The sequence below is a fragment of the Balearica regulorum genome, chromosome 12 (assembly GCF_011004875.1).
Source record: "Balearica regulorum gibbericeps isolate bBalReg1 chromosome 12, bBalReg1.pri, whole genome shotgun sequence".
Lineage (NCBI taxonomy): Eukaryota > Metazoa > Chordata > Aves > Gruiformes > Gruidae > Balearica > Balearica regulorum.
In genome coordinates this window covers 20,275,352-20,299,138 of record NC_046195.1, presented here as the reverse complement: position 1 = coordinate 20,299,138, position 23,787 = coordinate 20,275,352, and the positions used below count along the sequence as shown (strand labels likewise).

Here is a 23,787-nt window from a genome sequence, read left to right as displayed (position 1 = left end):
ATGAAGCTATTAATGTTCCTGTGGAAACTAGTTTTCATTTCCTGGCTTCTGTGCGTTTTGGTATGTAGACTTAAATTTCCATTGTTGTTACATAGACTGGTGTATGTAACTTCAGGTTTTAATTTTTAAAGGGGGGGGGGAGGGATAGAAGTGGGGAAGGATATTTTCAAGATCTGAAGATCCTTCATCAGTAAAGAGGACTAAGTTGTTATCTTACTCGTGCCTCTGGGGAACGTTTTCCCCTTGTGCTGTGGAAACAGGCAACAGACTGAGGTGGTGTCTTCAGAAAAACATCTGGGGGAAATTGTTGTCTTAAGCAGAATTCTTTGCATTGATGAACTGGTAAGGATGGGTTGATTAAATTCAGTAAAAACATTTTAAGAAATAAATAAGCAGGTCTGAACTGAGCATATGCTAATCTTTGTGTCTCAAGACTTGCTTCTGGCTAGGACTGGGGATATGGATTTTTGCCCAATTCTAAGATTTATTAAGACATATCCAGTCAGAATGAAGTGAGTTACATATTTCTGGAAACTTCAACCTTCTCTCTCCCTTAATTTTTTTATTTTAATCCTCATATCCCTAAGTTTTTCTTGACCAGACACTTCTAAGCTATTGAACAGGGTGGGAGGAAGAACCTCAGTTCATAAAACTTCTCTTTTGGCTCACAACCTGCATAAGCAGAGGAAGGGTTTTTCCTCTGACTTCAAATAGAAAACTCTCCCTCGACCACAAACGAGTATGGAAAGGTGGTTGCTTGTTACTTTATAGCTGAAGAGTGAAGCATGCAGAAGGCATTAGGTGAAAGTGAACTATTTAATGAATCCATTGTTCCTACTTTGGTATGAATTCCCAAGAACTTGAATTATGAAAGATCATATTAAAAAGCCTTCAGGAGATTTTTTTTCCCCACACGCGCTTACAGCAGTTGTGCAAGAAGCCTCTTACTCTACTGATGCAGACGTTCTGGAAATATCTTTCTCTGGAAGAAGCTAGCTATCAAACTTAAGAGTTAATGCAATGCTATTAAACTGCTGTATAATGTTACTTAGCCACCGAAAAGTAATTATTCTTGGTATTGAAAAATCCTAAAGCAAGTGTTCGGAGGCACAAAAAGTCCTGAAAATGTTAGCTGCTCGAGAAATGCAGCTAAGTGTTTTTCATTGCCTTTCAGATGATTTATATGCTGGAGGAACTGAGTTTTTTGTTTTCTTTAAATTGTAGATGAGGTCTAGTTTATACATAGTTCTAACTCTTTATCAGGAGATACTGAGCACTGGAATTAAAACTGAACAAAAAACCATCTTGTCGCTCTCATAAAACTTACTTGGCTTTATGCCTTTCCAAGTCATTGTGAAATGAGGGGAAGCTTTTGAGAGTGGTATTGCATACTTAATTGTTTTTTTAAAAAAAATGTTATACTGGAAATTTTTAATAATAAACAATTATTTTAGTAATGAGGGTAAACGGGGAATCTGTGAGCAGAGCTGTTCCCGGGTGTTCCAGCATTACCTGTGTATTCAGCAAAGATAATGGGAATGAAAATGACAGTTGTACCCGTATCTGCAAGGAACTGCTCTCCTAGCAGAGGCTGAATGCAGGTGTGAAATGGGAGTACTAACAAATCTCATCTACTGTCTTTTATACAATTCTGCACGATTTTGACTCGAAACTCAAGGAATTAGGCTGTTCTGCTGTTGCTCTATGCCCAGTCTTGTTTCTTCCTTAGACTCAGCTCAGGTGTTTAGACTGAGGTGGTTTTTTCTTGGGTTTTGCGCCTTTTTCCCCTCCCTAGGAAGCTGACTACAGAGACCGTGAGATTCAGAGAGCTCCGTGAACGAGGGTGGCATCCAGCGTGACAGTCTGCCGTACGTTTTATGAGCAGCGCTACAGTTAATGGCTGCATTTGAACCATCCTGATGCTGCCCTTTATGCCTCCTGCGCCCAACAAGGCAGTTCCAATCTCTGGCAGCTGTGTTTTTTCAAGCCTGGCTGCACATCAGCACACATCTCTTACATCGGATCCACCCTTCGGATGATGTTTTTGTCCTTGTACAGGACACCTTTTCAGGGATCCAGTTAGCCAAGAGTGGGGCACAGCGTGTTTCGGTCCATGCTGTTGCGGAACGCTGAAACTATATCGTTTCCAACTGTACAAAAAGCCGGTCTAGACTTGGATGGGCTGAAGACTTGAGGTTTTGGGATTTTTTTTTTTTTAATATTTTTTTCCCCCCCCTTTTTGGAATAAAAGCTTAGCTTTTGGAACAGCTCCACAACCACAAAGGAAAAGCGTACGGCTGCTGGCTGGGTGGTGTCCTGGCCCGGCTGCACCGTTGTAGTTGATTTTGTGTGAGCTTCCAACCCAGCTGTTCCAAGCCTGACACACACCCTGCCCATATTCCCAGCTCCAGAGCCAGCGACTTCAAAAACGTCCGTCGGCTTTCATGAACCAACCAATGGCTGCAATGGAATAGGTCTCCTCAGCTCAGTTTTGGTGGTGAATAAATACATTTTGATGCAGATTTCTGTTGTGAGGGGCTGGCAGGTATGCAGCCGCTGCTCTGATGCGTATTTTTTTTTTCTGTGATCATTTGTGTTATGAAGTGCAGACCTGCTAAAAAGCACTTTCAGCATGAGTAAGATCTTTGCTGGTAAATTAATAATTTCATTCTTCCCTCTGTGTCTACCATAGTTCACTAATCAAGATTCTTTCTGTGTGCTGCTTACCGAGCTTCAGAGCTGGTACTGTGGGTAACGTGAACGTAGGGAGGGCAAGGAGAAGGGCTTAGAAAATTCTGTTTAAAGAGAACGGGAGGAAAATTGATAGACTGAAATACCTGGCCTTTCAATCTAGTTCTGCTGCTCTGTTGTGTGCATTAAAATGGGGAGCTACTGTTAAGTTGGCCTGCAAGATGCACTTTCAAAGAAAAACAACCCCAAACCTGGCTCCTAAAGCCGTATCACATACGGGAGGGGGTGATGTTCCCCGTAAATTCAGCTTCCTGCTTCTTAGGTAACATAATTGCTGCTTCGTTAGCCGTTCTGCGTCTTAGGTATATCGCATCTCGACGCTTGCTTTTTAAATACACGTTCTAGACTTCTTCACTGGTTTCTCGACTCCAGCCTGGCGGTAGCGGGTTAAAAACACATCACCTTCCCCTCCGTGATGCAAAACGAAGCTCAAAGGCTTCGACGCGCCCCGGCAGCGCTGTTACCCGGCCGCTGAGAACGGGAGGCTTGAGCGGGCAACTGGGGAGCTGTGTGGGGAGCAAGGAGGGTTTTCCATCAACCTCCTGCATCCTCCAAAGGCCGAAATCCGGTTCCCTGGCTGGGAAAGGGCAGAAGCGACCCAGGGCAGCCCCGGTGCGGAGCGGGCGCTGCACTGCGGAGTAGGGCCGTAGGATGGCAATGTTGGTCTGGCTTTCCAACAAGGAGCAACCGGTGACATTTATTTTGTCCCTTGAACGTGTTATCTTCTGAGTGATTCAGCTGAAAGGTTGGGACTGGTCAGGACCAGAAGAGGATGGGGAGGGGAAAAAAAAAAAATACAAGTGGGTGCTGGAGCTGGGGAAGGAGTTTTTGCATCATTTGGGAAAATGCAACGGTGCTGGAAATACTGTGCCAGAGACAAATGCTGCTGGTTGCCCAGCTAGATTTTTTCCACCGTGAGTCTGTTACCTTGAATATATGAAGTATGCTCATTTTCCAGTGCCTGGGTAGTTTTTAAAGTATCAGTTTAAGTACTGGAACATTCATAATTAAAGTTTCTGGAGCACTTGGGAAGTAGTTCACTTTAACTATTATTTTAAAATATGGTAAAGAATATATAATGTGGCAGGCACATCCTGTAAGTATTAGAGTGGGCTCATCACTGTGGAAAAACTGGAGATCAAAATTGAAGGGGAAAAGAAGCGGTTATAATGCAAAATAGTCCCTCTCCTCTACAGGGTAGTCCCCTATGCGGAAAAGGCTTTTTTCTTTTGGTATTAAGCTTCTTTATTCCAAAAGGACGATACCTATTCTGTACGCACACAAAACAGCTCGCCGCTTCAAGGACTTGGCTTTTTCATCGTTTAAAAATAGGATTACTGTTTTGTTAATCTGATTATGAATCTAAACTGTGTGGGCCTGTCAAGTGGGCTCTCGCCGGCTGGTCCGGGTGCTAATCTCACTCGAGTGAGTGGGATGGGAGCACCGAGATGGAGCACACCAGATTTTCAAGAGCCCTCAGAATATTAATGCAAGCAATCCCACATAGAATAGAAGATATGCTGCATAAAAATGTGTTTAGGATTGTATACAGTGTTACACGAGAAAAATACCATGCCTTTTAATATACAGCGTCAACTATTTATTGGGACTAAGAGCTGTGTTAATAGGGGAAGGCACTTAAATATGATTATGCAGTACGACCTTTCTCTGCCAACCAGATTAAAAACATTCCCTAGGCAGGTAGTGGCAGGGTTATAATTCGGTTGGAAGAACTAAGCTGTGCTCCTCAAATTTTCCCTTAATTTGCCCCCCCCCCCTTTTTTTTTTTTCCCTGTAGTGGAAACAGCAGCTGCTCTATGCAAGAACAGGGAGGGGACAGGAGACGTAAAAGGGGCACTTGCCCACCTGACGCTTCCGAACGTCGGTTTGGCTTCATAAATGAAATAAAGCGAGGCACTCTGACGTGCTTAGGGAGGTTGTGTGAGCATCGCAGCGTTCCCAGGTGCCACCCCCGCTTTTCAGCTGGACATCTCGGCCTTACAACCGGTGGTGTGACCTCACACGGCAGCAGTGTGAACTCTGAACGTGCCTCCTCTCTTTGGGGTTAAATCCTGGCACCAAGAAAGCGCCCCTTCCTTCCCCTGCCCCTTCCCCAAGGGCGCTCTGCTCACCCCCTGCCCGCAGCGAGGTCCAGGACCGTAATTGCTGTGGAGGTGCAGGGAGGTGGGAACGTGCCAGACGAGAACTCGGGACAGCGGAGCTCTAACGCGGGAGTGTGCTGCTCCGCTTCATCGTTTCCATGTGTGCTGAAGTCGCATGAAGTTTTCAATTCTGATGACTAACTTCTTTTCTTTATGGGAAGAAGCCAACTGACAGCTCCTCAGCCCCAACCCTTCTCTTTTTTATTGCCTTTTAACCACGCTAGCTCTGCCTTTTCCTGTAATTCATAGGCCACAGCGGCTTTCCCTTGAATCAGGAGATTTTTATTGCCGATTTGGAGCACGCTGAGAGTAATCCCGTTCCTGCTCATGGACTTGCCACATCTCCCTCTTTTGGAAAAGAGTGGCCTTACTCTTTATTTTACTTGAATGTCTGTCGGTGTCCTGTATTTCAGGACCTGATGATTGGGCTTGTGGGGAGAGGGGAGAAGCAGAGTTTGAGGAGGTCCCTTTTGAAGCAGCTTTTGAAAGTGGAGTAAAAGATCATAGAATCCTAGAATGGTTTGGGTTGGAAGGGACCTCAAAGCCCATCTAGTTCCAACCCTCCACTAGCCCAGGTTGCCCAAAGCCCCATCCAACCTGGCCTTGAACACTTCCAGGGATCCAGGGGCAGCCACAGCATCTCTGCGCAACCAGATCAGTTTGTCAGAGCAAACGTGGGGCTTCCAGCCAGCCCCAGCAGCCGGGTGCAGCCCCAGGTCTGCCCGGTGCCTGCCTGGGGTGGGAATGCCTCTCTGGCTATCTCCATCAACCTCTCCTCTGCCTGGTGGCACACATGAAGCCGTTGGGAAACTGCTAACACCCACTGCACCTGAGCTCTGCTGCGTTTGTAACCCTTCCCCGGTGTTCTGCAGCTCTTGACAGTATGCGTCCTTGGCCTCCGCAACTCCTCTCGCCTTCCAGCTGGCTTTTGCCAAGCAATGGTGCTCCTGTCCTTCCCTGGCTTTACCTGCCCCCCGTCTGTTCCACCTTGGACTTCTCTTCCTTCCCCTCTCTTTCACCATTTACTTCTCCTCTTCCCACAAACATACGTCTCACTCAATACATCTGTGTTCTGCCCGTGGGCAACCAAGAGGAGACCTCCTGCTCTTCTTTCCTGTTAATTGCTTGTATTTCTTCTCTAGTTTCTATTTATATTTATTTTTGTTTAATACCATAAATCGTGGTGGTGCTTTCCTTGCATTATTTGTTGCTCCTGACATCACAAGAGTTCATCGGTGCTGACCTCTGTATGAGGACTGCACCATCATGAGCAATAAAACCCCTGCAAAAGCATTTTAAGACGTATCATCAAGTTCATTAGATAAGCAGATTGTGATATTACCTGCTAGTTCCCAGAAGTACGACAGTTACTGTACAAGAATCGTAAAATCTGTCATGTATGGCACTCTGACTTGTACAGTATTTTGTACAGCATCCTCTTTTGCAACGGTTCTTGCTCAAGAGCAGGCTGCCGTTACGCCAAAACTTTCTTCTCAGCTCGTTGCGGATGACACCACGTAAATAAATTTTAAAATGGGAAAGACTGGCAATTGGAGATACAAAAGTGGGTAGGAAATGAAAGAAACCGCAATGATAAGCGGGAGGTCAGTGGGTTGTACTAGATATGTTTCTTCTATAAAGACTGGAGGGGTTTTTTCCTGTAAGATGTCAAGGGTTTGGCGCAGCAGCATTTGAAACTGAAGCACGCCGTAGATGAAACGCGCGTGGAGAGTTAGCGTGGACAAAGGAAAAAGAAGTCTTCACCCAGTACGGCTAACGTCTTCGCTCTGTCGAGCAGTCATAGCCTCCAGATGGAGATAGACTGACCTATTTCTGGTCGGTTTAATTAGAAAGGTGGGAAAAAACAGAGCTGCCTGTGCTTTTGTTCCCCCTGGCACCAGAGCACGTGCTGCACGAATGCGCGAGCACCAGGCGAAACCAGGGCTGGAGCTCTGCACGCACCGTGGGCCAGGTCTGGGGCTTGGGCAGCTGGGACCCTGCGTGGAGATGGGAATGGCGCATTTCTGGCTGCGCAGGCTCGGCGTGAGCCAGCCGGGTCTCTGCAGGGACGGGCGATGGACCTCTGGCAGCAGGCATGGGCACCTGGCGCCTGTCCTGGGTCGGGGTACCAGTCTCCCAGTGCCTTCCCATCCTGGTCCGAAGGGCTGGGCTGCAGTCCCAGTCCCAGCTCCCGAGCCAGGGTCCTGTCCCAGGGTGCTGGGCCGAGGTCCCTGTCCTGGGGTTATGTCTGGGGTCTCAGTCCCCACCCCTGGATCCGAGCACCCGTGTTCTCTTGGGCTCTTGGTCTGGGCAGCTGGGCCGAGGTTCGGGGGCCCCAGGGTGGGCTGCTGGGTCAGGGTCCGTGTCCCCCGGGTGGGGTGCTTGGTCAAGGTGCCGGTCCCTGTCCTGTGGTCCCGCTCCAGGGTGGTGCTTTCGGACCCGGTCCCCGTCCCGGGGTCACATCCCGGGTCTCGGTCCCCCTTCCCACCCCGGGGTCCCTGTCCCGGGCGGGTCCCCCCCCCTCCCCCGGTGCGCCAGCGCGGCGGGACGTGCGGGGGCCGGGCCGAGCCGCGCCGCCTCCCTCCCCCTGCCCGCGGCGGGGGGTGCTCCGCGGAGCAGCCCCCGCCACCACCGCCACGGCCGGGCGGGGCCATCGGCGGCGGGCAGCGCGGCGGCGGGCCGCACACGGCGCCTGTGCCGAGGGGCAGGGCCGGGGAGGCGGGCGCCCCTTTCCTTTCCCTTCCCTTCCCTTCCCCTCCCCTCCCTCCCCTCCGCTTCCCGTCCCTGCCCCTTCCCCCATGGCGGCGCTGGGCGACACGGCGCGGCTGGCGGCGGCGGCGCAGCGCGGGGCGGCGGCGCTGTGAGGAGCCGCGCGGGGCCTGGGCGGGCATGGCGGGCCGCGGCCGCCGCGCCTGGCTCAGCGTCCTGCTGGGGCTGGTGCTGGGCTTCGTGCTCGCATCGCGCCTCGTCCTGCCCCGCGCCTCCGAGCTGGCGGCGGCGGCGCGGCCCCGCCGAGCCCGCCCGCAGGGCTGCCGCCCGCCGCCTGCCGCCGCCGCCCCGCCGCGCCGCCCCGGTTCGCCGGCACAGAGCTTTCTCTTCGTGGGGGTGATGACGGCGCAGAAGTACCTGCGGAGCCGCGCCGTGGCCGCCCACCGGTGAGCGGGCGGTGGGGCGGCTCCGCTCGGCTGCCTTCGGCTGAGCTCGGGTCGGGTCGGCTGGGCTGGGGTCTGTTCGGTTAGGCTCGGGTGGGTTCGGGTCGGCTGGGCTCGGCTCGGTTCGGCCACGTTCGGCTGGGCTCGGCTCTCGGCACGGCCGTTTTCCCTGAGGAGCGGCTGAGGTAAGAGCCCCGGGGCGGGAGGTCTCCCGCGGCGGGTCCCGTGCGGCCGGGATGCCCTTGCGGCTGGGATCCCCCCGCTCGCCCTTCCCCGGGGCAGGTGTGAGCGAGCCGAAGGGGCCCCTCAGGGTACGCTCAGACCCGGCTCTCCTCGCCCCTGCCTGGGCAGCACTTGCAGCCGGGCCGGGGTGTGGGGTGAGGGGGGAGAGAGATGCCCCGAGCTCTCATCTGCTGCCCGGACAGGTCGGCAGAGACCTGAGGGGTCGAGTTGAGTGGCACTGACGCTCTCACGGTCTGGTTGAGCCGGTACATGGCAGGTAGCGCCAGTGGTCTTGCCCGAGGGTCAGGCAGCCCCTCCATAGCGAGGGGGCACTTGCCACCCGTCACTGGGGGAGACACGGTCGTCAAAGCGCTTCCCTCAGTGCTTCTGCCTTGGGCATGGCCGTGTCATGCTGGTGCAGTCCTTGGCTGCTGCTTCTGAAGAGAGCCCACAGCCTAATAATAATAAAGTTTGGAGATGACTGTAGCCCCCTGGATAGGGGAAGAAAAGACTACTGTGCCAAGCTGAGCGCATGTGCTTAGGAATGAGACTCAGAAAACGCATCTGGGAACAAAGACTAAAATCACCCTCCGCTCGCTGCAGCTGTTGCTAAGGCTGGACCAGGTAGTGAAACAGCTCGAATGGGGAAAACCAGCTTGGGTGAATGCTCCTAGCTTCAGGCTGGTGAAGCTAGCGCAGAAACTGGGGTGTCTGAGCCATGTGTTTATTACCTGAGTACACCTATTTTTGGAGCAGGGACAATCTTTGTGCGTTTCACAGCATGCCGCTTGCCGTAGCCGGTGGCATGCTCTACAGCCGTAGCTGGGTATGGCTGTGAGTGCCGCGTGCTAATGGGACTTCTCTCCAAAGCCTCGGCAGCATCAGAATAATCATCTCTTCTGTGAGAGACGTGTCTGTGGCTTTGGAGAAACATGCCTATTGCTCCGGCGTTCGCGCCAGCAGGCAGTGCTGGGAGGCTGCGCGGGAAGCTTGCTTGGGAAATTTGAAAGAGTTAAGAGCTAAAATGTCAGCTCGGGTATACCCCGGCTCCGACTGAGCGCTGCACAGCCTGTGCTGTCAGAGGAGCAGCCAGGAGCTCTGGGGCAGATCTTTCTCTAATAAAATTACCCTTTAGTTGCGTACTAGAGCAAACCCTTCTCCATCTCCTGCCTGCCTAGGTTGAAAAGTACTTGGCCCTAGTGGCCAGTAAGAACAGGATGGCAAAACCATGTATGATGGACCATCTTCTTCTCCTCCTCCCCCTGCCCAGCCCTGGTTTTGGGAAAGGGTAGCTCTCTTTATATCAGCATCAAATGCACTAAAATTGCTTAATTTGGGCAATCTGAAGTATATTGTCCACCAACAATGGTTTTAATGGAAACTTAATTCCTTCTTTCAGCAGTAGACCTGTAATTAAGTTACAGAGAGTGCACGATTGATGCTTTGAAATGGGTGAAAGAATCCGTTTCTTCAGGGTTAGGTATTCTTCACCGTGTGGGATGGAGCATTTTGGATTGCAAATCTCATGAGCCACATAATTTACATACAGAAAGGCTGGAGCTGTGTTGAGACATCATGTAACGGGTTTTATGGCAGAACAGTTTGCCTAGCATCCATCAGATTTTGCATCAAGAATTCAAGAAAGGGAAATTTATCACAGTAGTGTCCAGAGATGGGTGTTAGTTGTGCAGTGTTTAGCTTTGCTGGTGTGGGAAGGATTCTCATTCTTTGGGCTTTGGCCCTGCTTGCTGAATGGTCCCATGCTGTGGGAGAGCTGGGTTTACGGAACCAGATCTGCAACGTCTGCTCACACAAAAAAATGGCTAGAGATGCAATGTAACAAATCCAGCTAATGGAATCGGGCCCCTTTAGCCCTTGGAAGGAGATCTGAGTATTGGTTTTTATTGCACTGCTGTTTTGGTTTAACCTGTAGAGATGATGTCCGCTCTCAGAAGGAACAAATAAACAGACATCTTAATGTTGCAGTAGGGCTAAATGGGTTTTTCTCCCCTCTGTTGGTAAAAGAAATGAGATAATGTCCTGGTGACAGGAAGACATCTTTGGGGGAAGATGGGGAGGGAAAGGAAGACAAACCTGAAATCTTAAATGGCTTTTGATTGCCATGAAGTACTCAAGCAGACAATTGCTGGGATTACTACATTGACAAAGCATCCTGGTGAGCTGAATAGCTGGCACAGCGAGTGAAATGGGAAGCTGCTAGCAAGGCATTCCCGGGGTGGCAGCGTGTGCAGAGCCTTGATACCGCGCTAGCCAGAACACTGAAAGGAATTAGGGATTCAGAGGCTGAATACCTCCAAATTGCTGTGGCTCAAAGGCCATTTACAGACACGGCTAAAAGGGACCGGAGCGGAAAGCATTTGCTGATCCTTGCTGTCGTGAATCCAGATAGGGTCTAACAAGAGGGGAAGCAATCCACTTCCTGAACATCAATCATGAGCAAAATGACCACTGCAAGGCAAAACAGGCCTGCTGGATTTTCAGGAGACGCTGGCTCTTTGAAACAGTTGTGCTTTTGTAGTCTGTGAGGCAGAGAATAAGCTTTAGATCTACAGGTTTTCAGAGGGCAGATTTGTAACTTCAGCAGTTATTGCATCTGACAGCCAGGTTAGCAGAGCTTCCCTTCCAGGAGGCCGGTGAAGTGCAGCAGCAGAAACTGCGGTGTCACATCAAAGGACAAGAAATAGTCAGGAAAAGAGCCATGCAGGAAGGAGTTAAAGTATGGCTGGGGTTCAGGGAAAGTGCAACAATATGTGCTAATGGTTTTGCAGTTGAGGGGAGTTGTCCTAAAAGAGCTGCAGGAAGGAGAGGATGGGAATAAGCACTCTCCCAGAAGATTTAAGTGTGCTGTCTCAGAACAGAAATATCAGGCAGTTAACCACCCTTCTTTTTTTTTTTTTTCCCCTTTCTTTTTGCATAGCAACTAGATTTCCTGGGAAACGTGGCAGGAGACTAGTGTGAATGTAGTTAATGGTGAGATGCCTGAGGTTGGCCTTTGGCAATATCTCTGCAAGAGCACAGATATTCAGAAGTACTCTGCAGTACTTCTCAGTTTGGGACAGTCCCCACAGCACCTTGAAGTGCCACAAGGCCACACACACGAGGACCGCGAGCACTAGGCAGTGGTGCCGGGGCTTGTGCTAAGCTGTCCCACTCCCGCAGCAGAAGGGTGCCCTTTGGGAGGCTCCGTTTCAAACGTGCTGCCATACTGTTTGTGGTGGCTTATAGGAAACAGACTGCACTGGAATCTAAATACCTGAGCACTTGGAAAAGCTTAAGTGAAAGGCAGCCAGAAGGATTTGGGGTCTAAAGGAGTTTGTATTATCTGTCTAAGCCTGCACTAGCTGCCGCAGAAATGTAATACAAAACACATTTTTGTGCTTCTTTTAAATTCAGAGCCTAGGTTGAAGCTGTTGGGTGGTATTTGGTTTTGGTCCTTTCTGGTTGCTAGTGAGGTAATATGATGGATTGTGGAGTGTGCACTCTTGCCTCTGGAGATGATGCCGTGTGAACTGGCTGAACGTTGTGGCAGTGCGATACGCATTTTGCTTAACATACCGATTATGCCACAGTATTGCAGTAGTGAGAACTTGGTGTGTCCTGCTCTTGTGTCCTTTAGCAGAAGTATGATATACTTGGGCTTTCTGAGCAGTAAGCCGTTACCTAAAATTTGCAAGAATGTTTAAGGAACAGTATGAAACAAATACAGAGAGAGCAACTGGCGTTGATGCACGGGGGATAAGGCAAAATGAAGTCACCTACCTACCCCAAAATAACCGTATGCCCCAAACCTCTGGGACACTTGGGCTTTGGTACCCACTGGGTATCAGTGTGCCTATAGATGATGGATCCATTTCTGTCCCTGTTTCCACAAGGAAGGTGGATGGATATCCATGACAGAAAACTAGCATCACTTAAAATTGGAGCAGTTTAATTCAAAGGACTCTAAGGAGCAGCGGAAGCCGCTTCAGTTCTCCATTAAAGCTAGATACCAAGCTGTCCTGCAAAGATTTGAAAGGAACTCTCCCTCAAAATCTGAATTCTGTAATGCAGATCTTAACTGAGAAGCTCTTTTAAACCTATCTGGAAATTTAAAAAAAACAGCATGTTTTTGTGATATCTCATGATGGTCATCTGCAGTACCATGTGCAGGAGCAGTGTGCTGGTTTCTGAGCTCAGTTCTCCTGGCTGAGCTGTGGTCCATTGCTTCCCTTGTAGCAAGTGTTGCTGGAAAGATGGGACCTTGAAGAACAGTTACACAAAACTAGCCCTAATCCAACATGAAATTTAGCTGAACCATGTATTCAGAAAATCAGTCTTTTAGGTCCATTATCTTGGTGAGTTCTTCAGAAATTATGATTTTCTTCAGCATAATTATACAAGATGACTATTTCTCAAAACTTTAAATGGTTTCTCTGATCTCCTCTAAGGGAGGTTAGAATCATAGAATCATAGAATAGTTTGGGTTGGAAAAGACCTCAAAGATCACCTGGTTCCAACCCCCTGCCATGGGCAGGGACACCCTCCACTAGACCAGGTTGCCCAAAGCCTCATCCAACCTGGCCTTAAACACTTCCAGGGATGGGGCCTCCACAACCTCTCTGGGCAACCTGTGCCAGTGCCTCACCACTCTAACAGTAAAGAATTTCTTTCTCACATCTAATCTAAATCGACCCTCCTTCAGCTTAAACCCGTTCCCCCTTGTCCTGTCACTACACTCCCTGATAAACAGTCCCTCACCATCTTTCCTGTAGCCCCTTCAGGCACTGGAAGGCTGCAATTAGATCTCCCTGGAGCCTTCTTTTCTCCAGGCTGAACAACCCCAACTCTCTCAGCCTGTCCTCATAGGAGAGGTGCTCCAGCCCTCTGATCAACTTCATGGCCCTCCATGGTTCCCAAGCCCAAGCTGCAACAAAAACCAAGTACATTTTTTTGTAACCATCTCCAGTTTGGGTCTCTGCAAAGGCGCTGTCTGCCTAACACTGCTGACTATGCTTCTGCTGAGTCTGCAGAGCTGATAACAAAGCAAGGTAATACAAATAAATAATAAACACTAGAAACAAAAGATAAAACATTCCAAATCTGTGCTCCTCCTGCTCCAAGCTATGCTTTTTAAACTTTTTAAATGAAGAAATTACTTCTGACATTTGGTGACTGTAGTAGTGGTCACTTTTTAGAAAACACTGGGGGTTTTTAGCGCTCTCTTTGTGCACTCAGTTTTCTATATTGCTTGAATACCTGTACCAGCTGTGACAAAGTCTTTGCATCCAGTTTGCTTGTGACTTGCTCAGATTGGGGTACATGTAGGATATCTAGTGCGCCAAATCAGTTAAGGGATGGTAAAATTGACTTGGTGGCCACCAATACTGGAGCAGTCCTAATGCCCTCTGCCAAGAGACTTCTTCTAAGGAACCGTTATCTAATTTTTTTTATGTTTGTGTTTGTTTAAATTGCACTTTGATTCCCTTGTCAACACTAGCTTTTAGTTTGTTGGAGTTACGTGCCCTGTGCACTGAGGGAAACCAGGTCGCACACCGTCGTGCATGTTTTCACTGCTGCTCCTGGGGAAGGTAATAGAGAGCCTTGCTGTCCTGATTCATGCACGTCCTCCTGTTTAACCGAGCAGATTCAGATTACACAGAGGAGATAAGGTTGGGATCTGTCAGAGCAGTTTAGCTGCTGGGTTTTTAAATGACCAGTTCAGTACACGTATCGGTTTTATTGAGAACCTGATATTTCTTTCTGGACAGAGTCGAAATGGCCTTAAGCTGACTGAGGCTGCCAGCTATCACTGCAGGGGAGGTGGCCTGTGCAGGCATAGATACAGGAGTCTGGTGGCAGAAATGTTGTGACCGCATTTCCTTTAAACAGTTGAGGGTGAGAGAGCCCTTGTAGGAGGAAGGAGGGCAAGTGTAATATTAGAGAAGCCTTGACCAGGAAAGCAATGGTGGGAGTGTGTGGTGGTGGGGCCACAGAAGTAGGAAGGTGTTGAGACAAGAGCTCTGTGCCTGAGAAGCTGAAGGGATTAGGTTGCTGCCCATAACCTGAGAGCAGACGTGGTAAACTGGACTGGAGGTGGGAGCACAGGCAGGAAATGTATCTGTTAACACACTACTCTGCAGAATCGCTTGTGATTGAGCCAGGGCTGATTCTTTGCCATGTCAGATAAAAAAAAAAAGTTAAAAGTAGCTTTGATCAGAATTCATCCCTGCATTTACCAGTCCTTAGTTCTGCTGATAGCTGGGGTCAGAAAAAAGTACTTACAGTTCATTTTATGAACTGTGGTTTGGCCTCTTTAGCTGAGTGCGACAACGTGTTTCCTGAGCAAATTGTTCTTTCTGTATTCTCTCCCCAAAAAAGAGCTGCATCTTGCTGGGAGCTGTGGCTTAGACATAAGGAGCAGCACATGGTGACTCCCATTGTTTCAGCCTCTGCTGAGCAGTGCTTGCGTTGACACAGACGCTCAGGCAATTTTTTGATGTGGGAGCGTATTTTGTCTGTCTGAATTCAAACAAATGCTCAAAGCCACAGTCGCAAATAACACGGCGAGTTGTCTCATTCTAGAAATCCCGTTGTCACAGGAAATGAACAAAGGCTTAGTCAACCTGTGCTGGGGCATGGTCAACATGAGATCCCAAGGCTGAAGTAATGTTGTGGTGCCGACCCAAGTCACACACTGATCCTTGGGATGTGGTTATCGTTAGGGCATGGTCCTTCTGCATGCTTTGTGCCCCTCACATATGCAGGGATGTATCTCTGGTTTACTCCTGTTTTAATATGAAACTTAAATATGCCCCAGGTCCATGAAAAGGTGGGGTCAAACTGGCTTTGAGCTGAGGGGTTTAATGCAATACGAGGGCTGAGAATCAAATGTGCCAGGGTTTATGGGTGTACGTGCATTTTGTTCCCTCTCCAATGTATTGGAACTCTTTTCTTGACAGTACTTAGGCAGGTCCTGAGGTGAGGGTACCTGGTTGGAGAGCAGGGAGTAAGTTTAAATTGGAAATCAACAGAAGGGATTGTGCTGGGTAAAAAAAAACCAAACCAAAACCCAAAAAACCCCAAAGAGTTGAAGTCTGCTCCTTAAGAGTCCAGAAAGGAGCTAAAACTTGGAGTGATAGAAGACATTGTGTTGTCCATGGTTTGTAATCATTACAAAAGCAGATCTTTCAGGATATCGAGAGCAAGTCTGAAAATTAATTGTTTGCTTTTGACGTTTTAGAATAAAAGAAGTCACTAAGCAGAAATTTCAGTAAGACTTTAGCTTACAACTTCACCAGGTGATTGTCTGGAAAGTGTCCGGGGTCCACCCAAAGCTGCACTGGGGACTGGTCACAATGGATGAGATGAGCTGTGTTTCTCAGTAGCTTCTTCTGCCTTTTCTTTCTATGAGATTAAAATTTGAATGCATCAAGTATCTTTAATGAAGAAGTCTTCTAAACTTAGATGGAGAGTTGGTATGGGAAGGGCAATTTACTCTGTAGTCTTTTCATTCAAGACCAGATAATTTGTATGTGGAAGTGAGTGTCAGTGAACTTCCTTAATAGTTAGTGAAAGTTCAAGATATGAGCGTGTCTCATTTTTAAATGGGCAGTTTTCAGTGCTTTAATAGGATATGACTTTATAACCAGTAGTACTGTGCATTAATTGCATCACTGATGATTAAAGGCTTCATCACCTCTGTTGTGAAGTCAACAGGAATGTTTCCATTGGCTTCACTCTCTGCTCTTCTGAGAAGCTGGGATCTGAACTTTTCCTATGAAACACTACCCATGGCAGTAACAAATCCAGAAGACAAAGCTTTTAAAGTAATTGGGTGATACTCATTACACAAAACTGAGTTAGTGTGTAACTGTTAAGATGTGGAAGTTGATGTTTAGTTAGTACTAATCAAATACCTTTGTGTTTTCCAGTAGAACTTAAGGAATAATTCTTCTGAAATATTTTTATATTTCAGACTTTGTACAGTAGCTAATTCTGGAGATTTCAAATTTCATATGGTCTGTACTGCCCAAAATCTGCTCTGCTTTTGGCAAGAAACCTATGTTGAGAGCCATCTGGTAAAAGTGACAGTGATGCATTGAGGGAATACTGCGTCCTTTACCTTGAGAATGTTTTCGCATTAGGCTTTGAATATAGGTTATATTCGGAGCATAGTCACCGAACATAATTAGAAATATTCTCCCACTATACAAAAAGGGGCAAAACCTCTTGGTTTACTAATGAAAATAGTTTTCTGTGAATTTCTGTGAAGGATATGTGAACTCTGCTCTTTGCCGGGTAGAATTTGAGAAAATGGTACTGAAAGCTTAAAATTCATAATTTTTAGGGCAAGGCTATAACAGTTACATGATTGAAAATCCTCCCTGGAGGATGTTAAGTGTTCTGCAGTCTGCCTTGAGGAATCATCCTACATCTCTTCCTGCAATGTGAGTGACCCAGTTTGCCCATGCAGATGGGTTGGATTTGGCAGAGAGGAGCATGGAACGTGTGGAGCAGATGTCGCTGTGTTGTTTCACACAGAAAAGGCTCCTCTTTTGTGATGTTTCTCTCTACTAAAATTGGTCTGATATGTACGGAAAGCTGCTGAAGGTGCAGATGTTGGTAGCACCAGGTCATCTGTTGGGATTACATGTTTTGCATGCATCTCTTAGGACTACTTTTCTACTAGTCCTTTGCTGGTATGGGCAGACCCATTTGAGGTTACTGTTGCTACCATGCTCTGTGCTTCTCCGGCTGTTGCAAACAGGCAGGAATGTTTTACTTCTGTCAAAGCCCTACCTGCTTTTCCACCTATCATCTAGAGAAGCTGCTGTTTGGTTGGTTTCCCACAGGATACTGATTCCCTACAAGTTCATGTGAAATTTCTATCTATTTACTCTTTGGAAGTCAGTACTTCTTAATGCACATTTGAGCTTTTGATGGGGCTTAGGGGGATTGGGAGTGGATATGATGCTGAATAACTTGCAGGGAAGCTTTGGAGGCATTAAATACAGCTGTATGTGAATTGTTTGCCCATCTTGGCTCCCTTTGGCTTCACTCTGTATCTTGTGACCGATAGCTGTTACGCCAATACTGAGTGTGCTTAAGAAAGCCTGCCTGTCACTAGTGAACCACTACTATTGAATTATTTTTCTATCAGATACAGCTGCAAAAAGGATACTCAGATGCCTGTCATGTTAAGAATTTTTTGTGTATTATACTGATTGCTCTGTGTGCAATGTGAATGTTCTCATTTGCATGGAAAAAATAACCCTTCAAGGCATTTAAAAAGAAAATTTGTAAAGCAGATGAGGTGGAGTTCCTTTGAGTTGTCTCTGGTAGCGCTCCCTGCTTGCCTTGGTTTGCATACTTAATTAGTCCTTATTGTCTTTTTCGATCTAGAACCTGGTCCAAAACCATTCCTGGCAAGGTTGAATTCTTCTCCAGCGAGGGTTCGGACACCTCTATTCCCATCCCCATCGTGCCGCTTCCAGGTGTAGATGACTCTTACCCACCCCAGAAGAAATCTTTCATGATGCTCAAATATATGCATGACCACTACTTGGACAAATACGAATGGTTTATGAGAGCTGATGATGATGTTTACATCAAAGGGGACAAACTGGAGAACTTCCTCAGGAGTTTGAACAGCAGCGAGCCCCTCTTTCTTGGGCAGACTGGCCTTGGCACCACGGAGGAGATGGGGAAACTGGCGCTGGAACCGGGCGAGAACTTCTGCATGGGGGGACCAGGAGTGATCATGAGCCGGGAAGTCCTGCGTAGAATGGTGCCACACATTGGCGAGTGCCTGAGAGAGATGTACACCACCCACGAGGACGTGGAAGTGGGAAGATGTGTGCGGAGGTTTGCGGGAGTGCAGTGTGTGTGGTCCTATGAGGTAAGGACGAGGATGTGGAGGCCGGAGGTGTGTGTTTTGGGGGAGGTAGAGGGTGGGAGAGGCTGGCAGCAGGGAATTGCAGTTGTACAGCTGTGCAGCAGTTCCTCCAGAGCTCACCTCCCTTTGCAACTCTACCATTCAACTGTACAGTTTCTACTTGCTTTTGTTTCCTGCAAGTGTCACCCTGGGAGAGACCTACACAAATACGGAAGTGCAACAGTAAGGAGGGAAATGGAGCCTGACATTAGGCATATTGGGGTGGGGGGAGAAACATAATTCATAGAAGATATTTTTATTTAGACAGAAAGGGAATAAGCTTAAATCAAAGTGTCCATGGGTCCCTGCAGTCTTGACTGTCCAAGCCTCTTTTATCTTCTTTAGCTGAGTATGTCATGGTGTCAGTGCGGAAAATAGATGATACAATTACTTTGCAACTTGCTGCAGTTGAAATGTGCAAGGCTGACACGTTTGCTCTGATAGTGACAGTTTTTTCCCAAACTACAGCCATGGCGGAGATGACTCATGGTGGCTGGCACTGTCACCCTGTGCACTGAGCTGCCTCCCAGCCTGCCTGCAGCACAAGTCCACTGCTGCTCAGGGGACTTGCTAGCAGCCCCATCCTGCAGATGCCCGCTCAGCGCGTCCCTGACGTCAGCAGAGACAAGCCACCACTCTTACTTCAAAACTTGGGTTGTACCCACACTGATGTGGCTGTGAATTTGGCATCTTGGGAGGGGGGAAACCGAGAGAGTCCCCAGCCTGCTTGTGGCAGAGTTTCTTGCTGCTGTTCCTTCTGGGTGCTGGGGGGCAGCAGCTCCTCCCAGGGGCAAGAGGGGCTTCTCCTGCCCCGATGCTCTGGCTCTTTGAAGTGAGTCCTGGGTGTTAACAGACTGTCTGACTGAAAACACCTGTTAGGCTTGAGCTGCAGTTTCTCCTCTTGTACCAGGGAAAATGCCGGTGGTTCTGTCTTAGAAATAAGGGAGAAGTTGAGAGCAGAAGAGAGAGTCAACAGTTTGTCTTTTTACACAAACATTTATGACTTGTATGCAACTATGGCTTTGTCCTTTTATGAGATGTGGTAAAGAGGGGGATTCTTCTGCCCACGTGACAGAGGAGCTGTGGTCACGGATGATGAAAGATACTGCTGCTGACCTGCTCTTTCACTGGCAAAGACTTGTGTTAAACTTTTGACACTGAATTTCTGCCCCAAAAGCTGTTGCTTCGTTTCAGTTCACAGTTCAGTGACAGGAAAGCCTCTGAGGAAGGGAAAGGAGGTTTCCAGCTGCAGTAATTCATTCGTATGTTCCGTGCTTAAAGACCTTCTGGATTAACAGTGGCTCTCCACGTTCACGGCTTACGGACCTGAAACTAGTTTGTGTGTTGCCAGTATCGTGGTTATCCGTTCATAAGGAGTCAGTAACTTTTTTCCACAGTTTTTAGCAGCATAAAAGTTTTACTCTAGACATTCTGAGTTGAAATAACTTATGGTGTGAATGCCTGTACCATGTAGTATTTGATAATTTACTGAAGGTCAGCATTTTGGTCCTACTGAAACTGGCGAAGACCTAAATTCAATATGATCAAATTTTGACCTGAAATAGCTAATGATAGCACACAACTGCACTAGGAATGCTATCTGACGGAATTAGATTGGGCTTTTCTCAAAATCAGTTTTGTTTGATCAGCTTCTGTTAAATTATCCGTAGTGCTGGATTCTCCCAAGTGCCATGAATTACTTAAAATTGGTTTGTGTGAAGTGTATAAACTGTAAGATGTTCAGAAGTAACCCATGAGTGTGAGATGTTAAGACTCAGCTGTTTTGGAGAGAGGGCAGAGTTTTGGTCACGAAAGCACATTGCTTCTGCAGCAAAGAGGTCCACTCTCATTTAGTTGAGGCTTTTCAATTTAAAAATCTGTCATCTTTCCTTTTTTTGATCTTGTCCTTTCATTGCCCAGACAACTAGATTAAATGTGCCTGGTATTTTATTTAAGATAAAGCAATAGCTGTGTGAAATAACACAGCTGTTGTAACAGCTGTGTTAGGAAAGCTTGGTGTAAAAGCGACATTTTCCATGTCTTGTACGTTCATGAACATCAAGTAACAGGCCATTGTAAGTGAAGTGCGAAGGATTGTATTTCAGCAAGCTTCTGACAGAGCAAAAAGTTTATCTGTGCCCGGTCTGCTGGGACACAGCCGCTGCATTCTTCATGATTCCTGTTGAAAGGGAAGCAGCAACAGCATGAGACTCGGCAAACAAAACGGTGTTGGCTTCAGAAAACCCAAACTTCAAACCTCTCCTTTGCTTCCTGCACTTCCTATTCTGGAGAGTCTCAAGTGGCAGCACGAACCAGGAGCTGAGGTCTTTGCATCACCACCCAGCTCTTTGGTTTGCTTAGCTTCTCTGAAATGGAGAGCCTTGCTGGACCTGAGTGTGGGTGATTTTTTTTTTTTTTTTTTCCCCCTGCACTGTTCTTGCAGTGGGCTCTATGCCCAGAGTCGTTTTACTCATCTCCATGACTGTCAGTGCCCCCTTTCTCTGATTTTAGGATCCCACAATGTCTTTACTGTGCTGCTCATCTTCCCTGGCTCTGGCTCTGGTGGTGTGCCCAAATGCATCTCCAGGCCTGGCTCTGTGTTTCATTTCTGCTCGCAGCAGTCTGTCTCAAAACCCTTTTTTTCCACCCTTCCTGTGTTTCTGCTCTCTGCGGTGCCTCTTAGACCACTTCATTAGTGGCACCGGTTATTGCCCGTTTCAAGACTTGTAAAGATTTGTTCATGCTCTTCCTGCTGTCAGGAGCTTTTCAGTAAATACAGTAAAAGAATTGACACCACGATTCTTTGGACTTCCTGTTTCATCTCACCCCAGAAAAGAGGCAGCAACATGTGCAAGCTTGAGGAGAACTGAAGCTCCCAGGGCTCTGGGGAGCTTCCTCTGATGCACCCAGGCTGCTGCTTCAGGAGCAATTTGCAGCCCGTGATGGATTTTAGGCTTCTGTGACCAGGCTTGTAGCTGCTGCCCTGCTTGAGGCAGGTCGAGTGAGTCACAGATGAGACATGCCTCTTAAAATGTAAGGTCTTTATGGCAAGGATTATCATCATTGTAAAAACAAAACCAAGACTGTTACTGCTATTTGACAAATAGCTGTAAAACTCAGCCCTCTGTAGGGTGGAGCAGCCGAAGCTTGGGATTTTATGCAGCAAACTGGAAGGAAAAAAAAATCATGAAAAGAATGGGGCTGTGAAATCTCAGAAGCTTACAGATGGGAGCTTGACGGTTTATGAAGTGATATTGGAGTGCAGCCTTTTCTCTTGAAGAGGACAAAAGGCTCGTACTGAACTTGCTAGGAGGTGATTCTGCATTTCTAGTGAATCTTGGTATTTTGGACTTCTGGCACACTAATAGGTGTTTTTCTCAGGAAAAGTTTACGTATTTAAGTCTCCTTCCTTCTTTCATTTCCTCCCCCCAGTAGTTCTAGTTTGTCTCACGTGGATCATAGAGACATGCTAGTTTTGTTTTCTCATCTGATGCCATGTGTGGTCTTGGCTTTTCAGCCTGAGGACAGGTTTCAGCTTTGATGACAAGCTGTCTCATTTGTGATTTAAACTATCCCAACGTGTTGTTGATCTCAGTTTTCATTTTGAGTCTAATGTTTCCTTTAAATGCATCTGAATTACAAAGCCACTGCTCTGTAGCTCAGCGTTGTTTCAGCCTTGTTTCATGGCTGCTGCTGAGTATTATTCTAATTTGTGTTTAATATCCTCACCTTAAGAGTGCTGGTAACTTTAATACAAGCTCTTCATAGCTGCTAGAAATCAAGGCAGTGCTGATATATATCCCATTAATTTCTTCAGTAATAAAACCCTTCTGACATGCATTGCTTTCAGGTGATACTGCTTGATGTCCTACAGCGCAATAGAAGCAACTGGATCTAACGAAGCAGCTTATGCTACTTCTAACTGCTGGTGCAAATGCCCAGATGTTTTGTCTGGTTTTCCTTCTGTTCTGATTGAGGTAGTGGGAGAAATCAGGTAAGAAGCAGCAAGTCTGTGTGGAGGGGGCAATGCTTTCCTCCAAACTTGGAACAAGTTCTCTTAAATGTCCTGAAACAAGACAGGATTTTTAATAACATACATGGAAAAGAAGCTATGACAAAGGGAGCGATCACATCAGGAAACATGAGCATCAAGGAAGAGTAGGTCCAACTTTTTGGATGTTGGTGAGGGGAAGAAGTAGGGTAGTGGTGACTAGGGGTAGCGAGGGGCTTCTGGGAGAAGGGGCATTCGAAATAATGTTTTGTGTGGTCTTTCATCTGGTGTAATTGAACGTAATTACTACTCTGAAATTTACTGAGGTTAGGAAAGCCTTGAAAGTGCATATTGTATCTGCCAAGTACATTGGCAGTGCCAGAACATACCATTTCTGGAATGGATTCTCCCATGGGCAAAAATGAAGTTTATGGTTTTCTGTAAGATAGAAGTCAAAAGAAGATAAAAGTCCTGCAGTGATTGATCAGAACTGAAAGACGGGGGACAGATGCAACTGTTAACAGCTGACCTTCAGTTCCCTTGCTTTATCCTCTGAGAAAGAACCTTCCTTCACTAACAAAAAAGGAGATTCAGCCTGTTTGTAGCTGGTTGATGTACGGCACACAGCACACAAGTGACTTCAGCAGCAAGAGCTGTACATCCTGGAGCAGGGCAGGATGGGGTCTGTGAGGAGGTGCTTTGGGCAGGGTGCTCTGAAGCACCTCGGTTTACCGCAGTCCGTGCGGGGCAGCAGGGCTGGAAGGTGATGTTTGGTTGCCCTTGCTCTGTGAACCCTTGCCTTGGACTCCAGGCAGCAAATGGAAGACTTGGCTTGTCTTTGGTGGGAGCGTCCAGCAGCACTTCTGAAGTCAGACAATATATATGCACATATATTGTCCCTGCTTCAAAGGTTGTACATTTTTTTGAAGTCGGAGCATAGGAACTTTGCAAACCCTGACAGCAATAGATACCTTTTCTTGCCATGTGTGTGTAGCCCATTGCATCTCTTCATTCAAGAAACATATGAAACAAATGGCATGTGTGTGTGTAAGAGGGAGGATACAAGCATGCCTAGTGTTCTAGGGTGAATGTTTATAAATTGTCTTTTCTTAAGCACTAAATTTTATCTCTGAAATGGTTCAGAGATGTCTTTTTGGCTTCAGAGTAAGTTGGAAGTAGGTGGCTATCCGTTCTGGGGATGGATGGAGATTGAGCTTCATGAAAGTAATGAGGAATGGCATTTTGTCAGAGGACAGACAGGTTAGACTAGAGAAGAGCATTATCTGGGCAGTGAAGGTGTGAGACTAAAATACATGACTGATGTGACAAGGAGTCTGTGACGACAGTGGGGGAGGCAGCCGGGTATGACCACTGTGGTCTAATTTTAGTAGCAATGTTTGCTGAGGAGGAGGGCAGAGAGGTCAAAGGAGAGAGTAAAGGCTGCAGTTTGGGTTTGTGAAACCAAGGTGTGGGTTAGGAGGATTTGAACAGGAGACAGATCTCAGATCTGCACCCAAGTCCTGACCTAGCTCTTTCACTTCAGAATGTAATTAAATATTTGAGAACCAAATATTT

At 47.4% G+C, this 23,787-nt stretch overlaps 1 protein-coding gene across 1 annotated transcript in view; it reads left to right on the top strand.

The window, feature by feature from the left end:
* The first annotated feature begins 7,653 nt into the window (after window positions 1-7,653).
* LOC104631169 (chondroitin sulfate synthase 1) overlaps window positions 7,654-23,787 on the top strand; it is a 78,981-nt gene continuing 62,847 nt past the window's right edge. Inside the window, exons 1-2 of the mRNA XM_075763911.1 lie at window positions 7,654-8,068; window positions 17,690-18,185. Of these exons, the coding sequence (XP_075620026.1) occupies window positions 7,803-8,068; window positions 17,690-18,185 (762 nt within the window). The 5' untranslated portion in view covers window positions 7,654-7,802. The remainder of the gene's footprint in view (window positions 8,069-17,689; window positions 18,186-23,787) is intronic.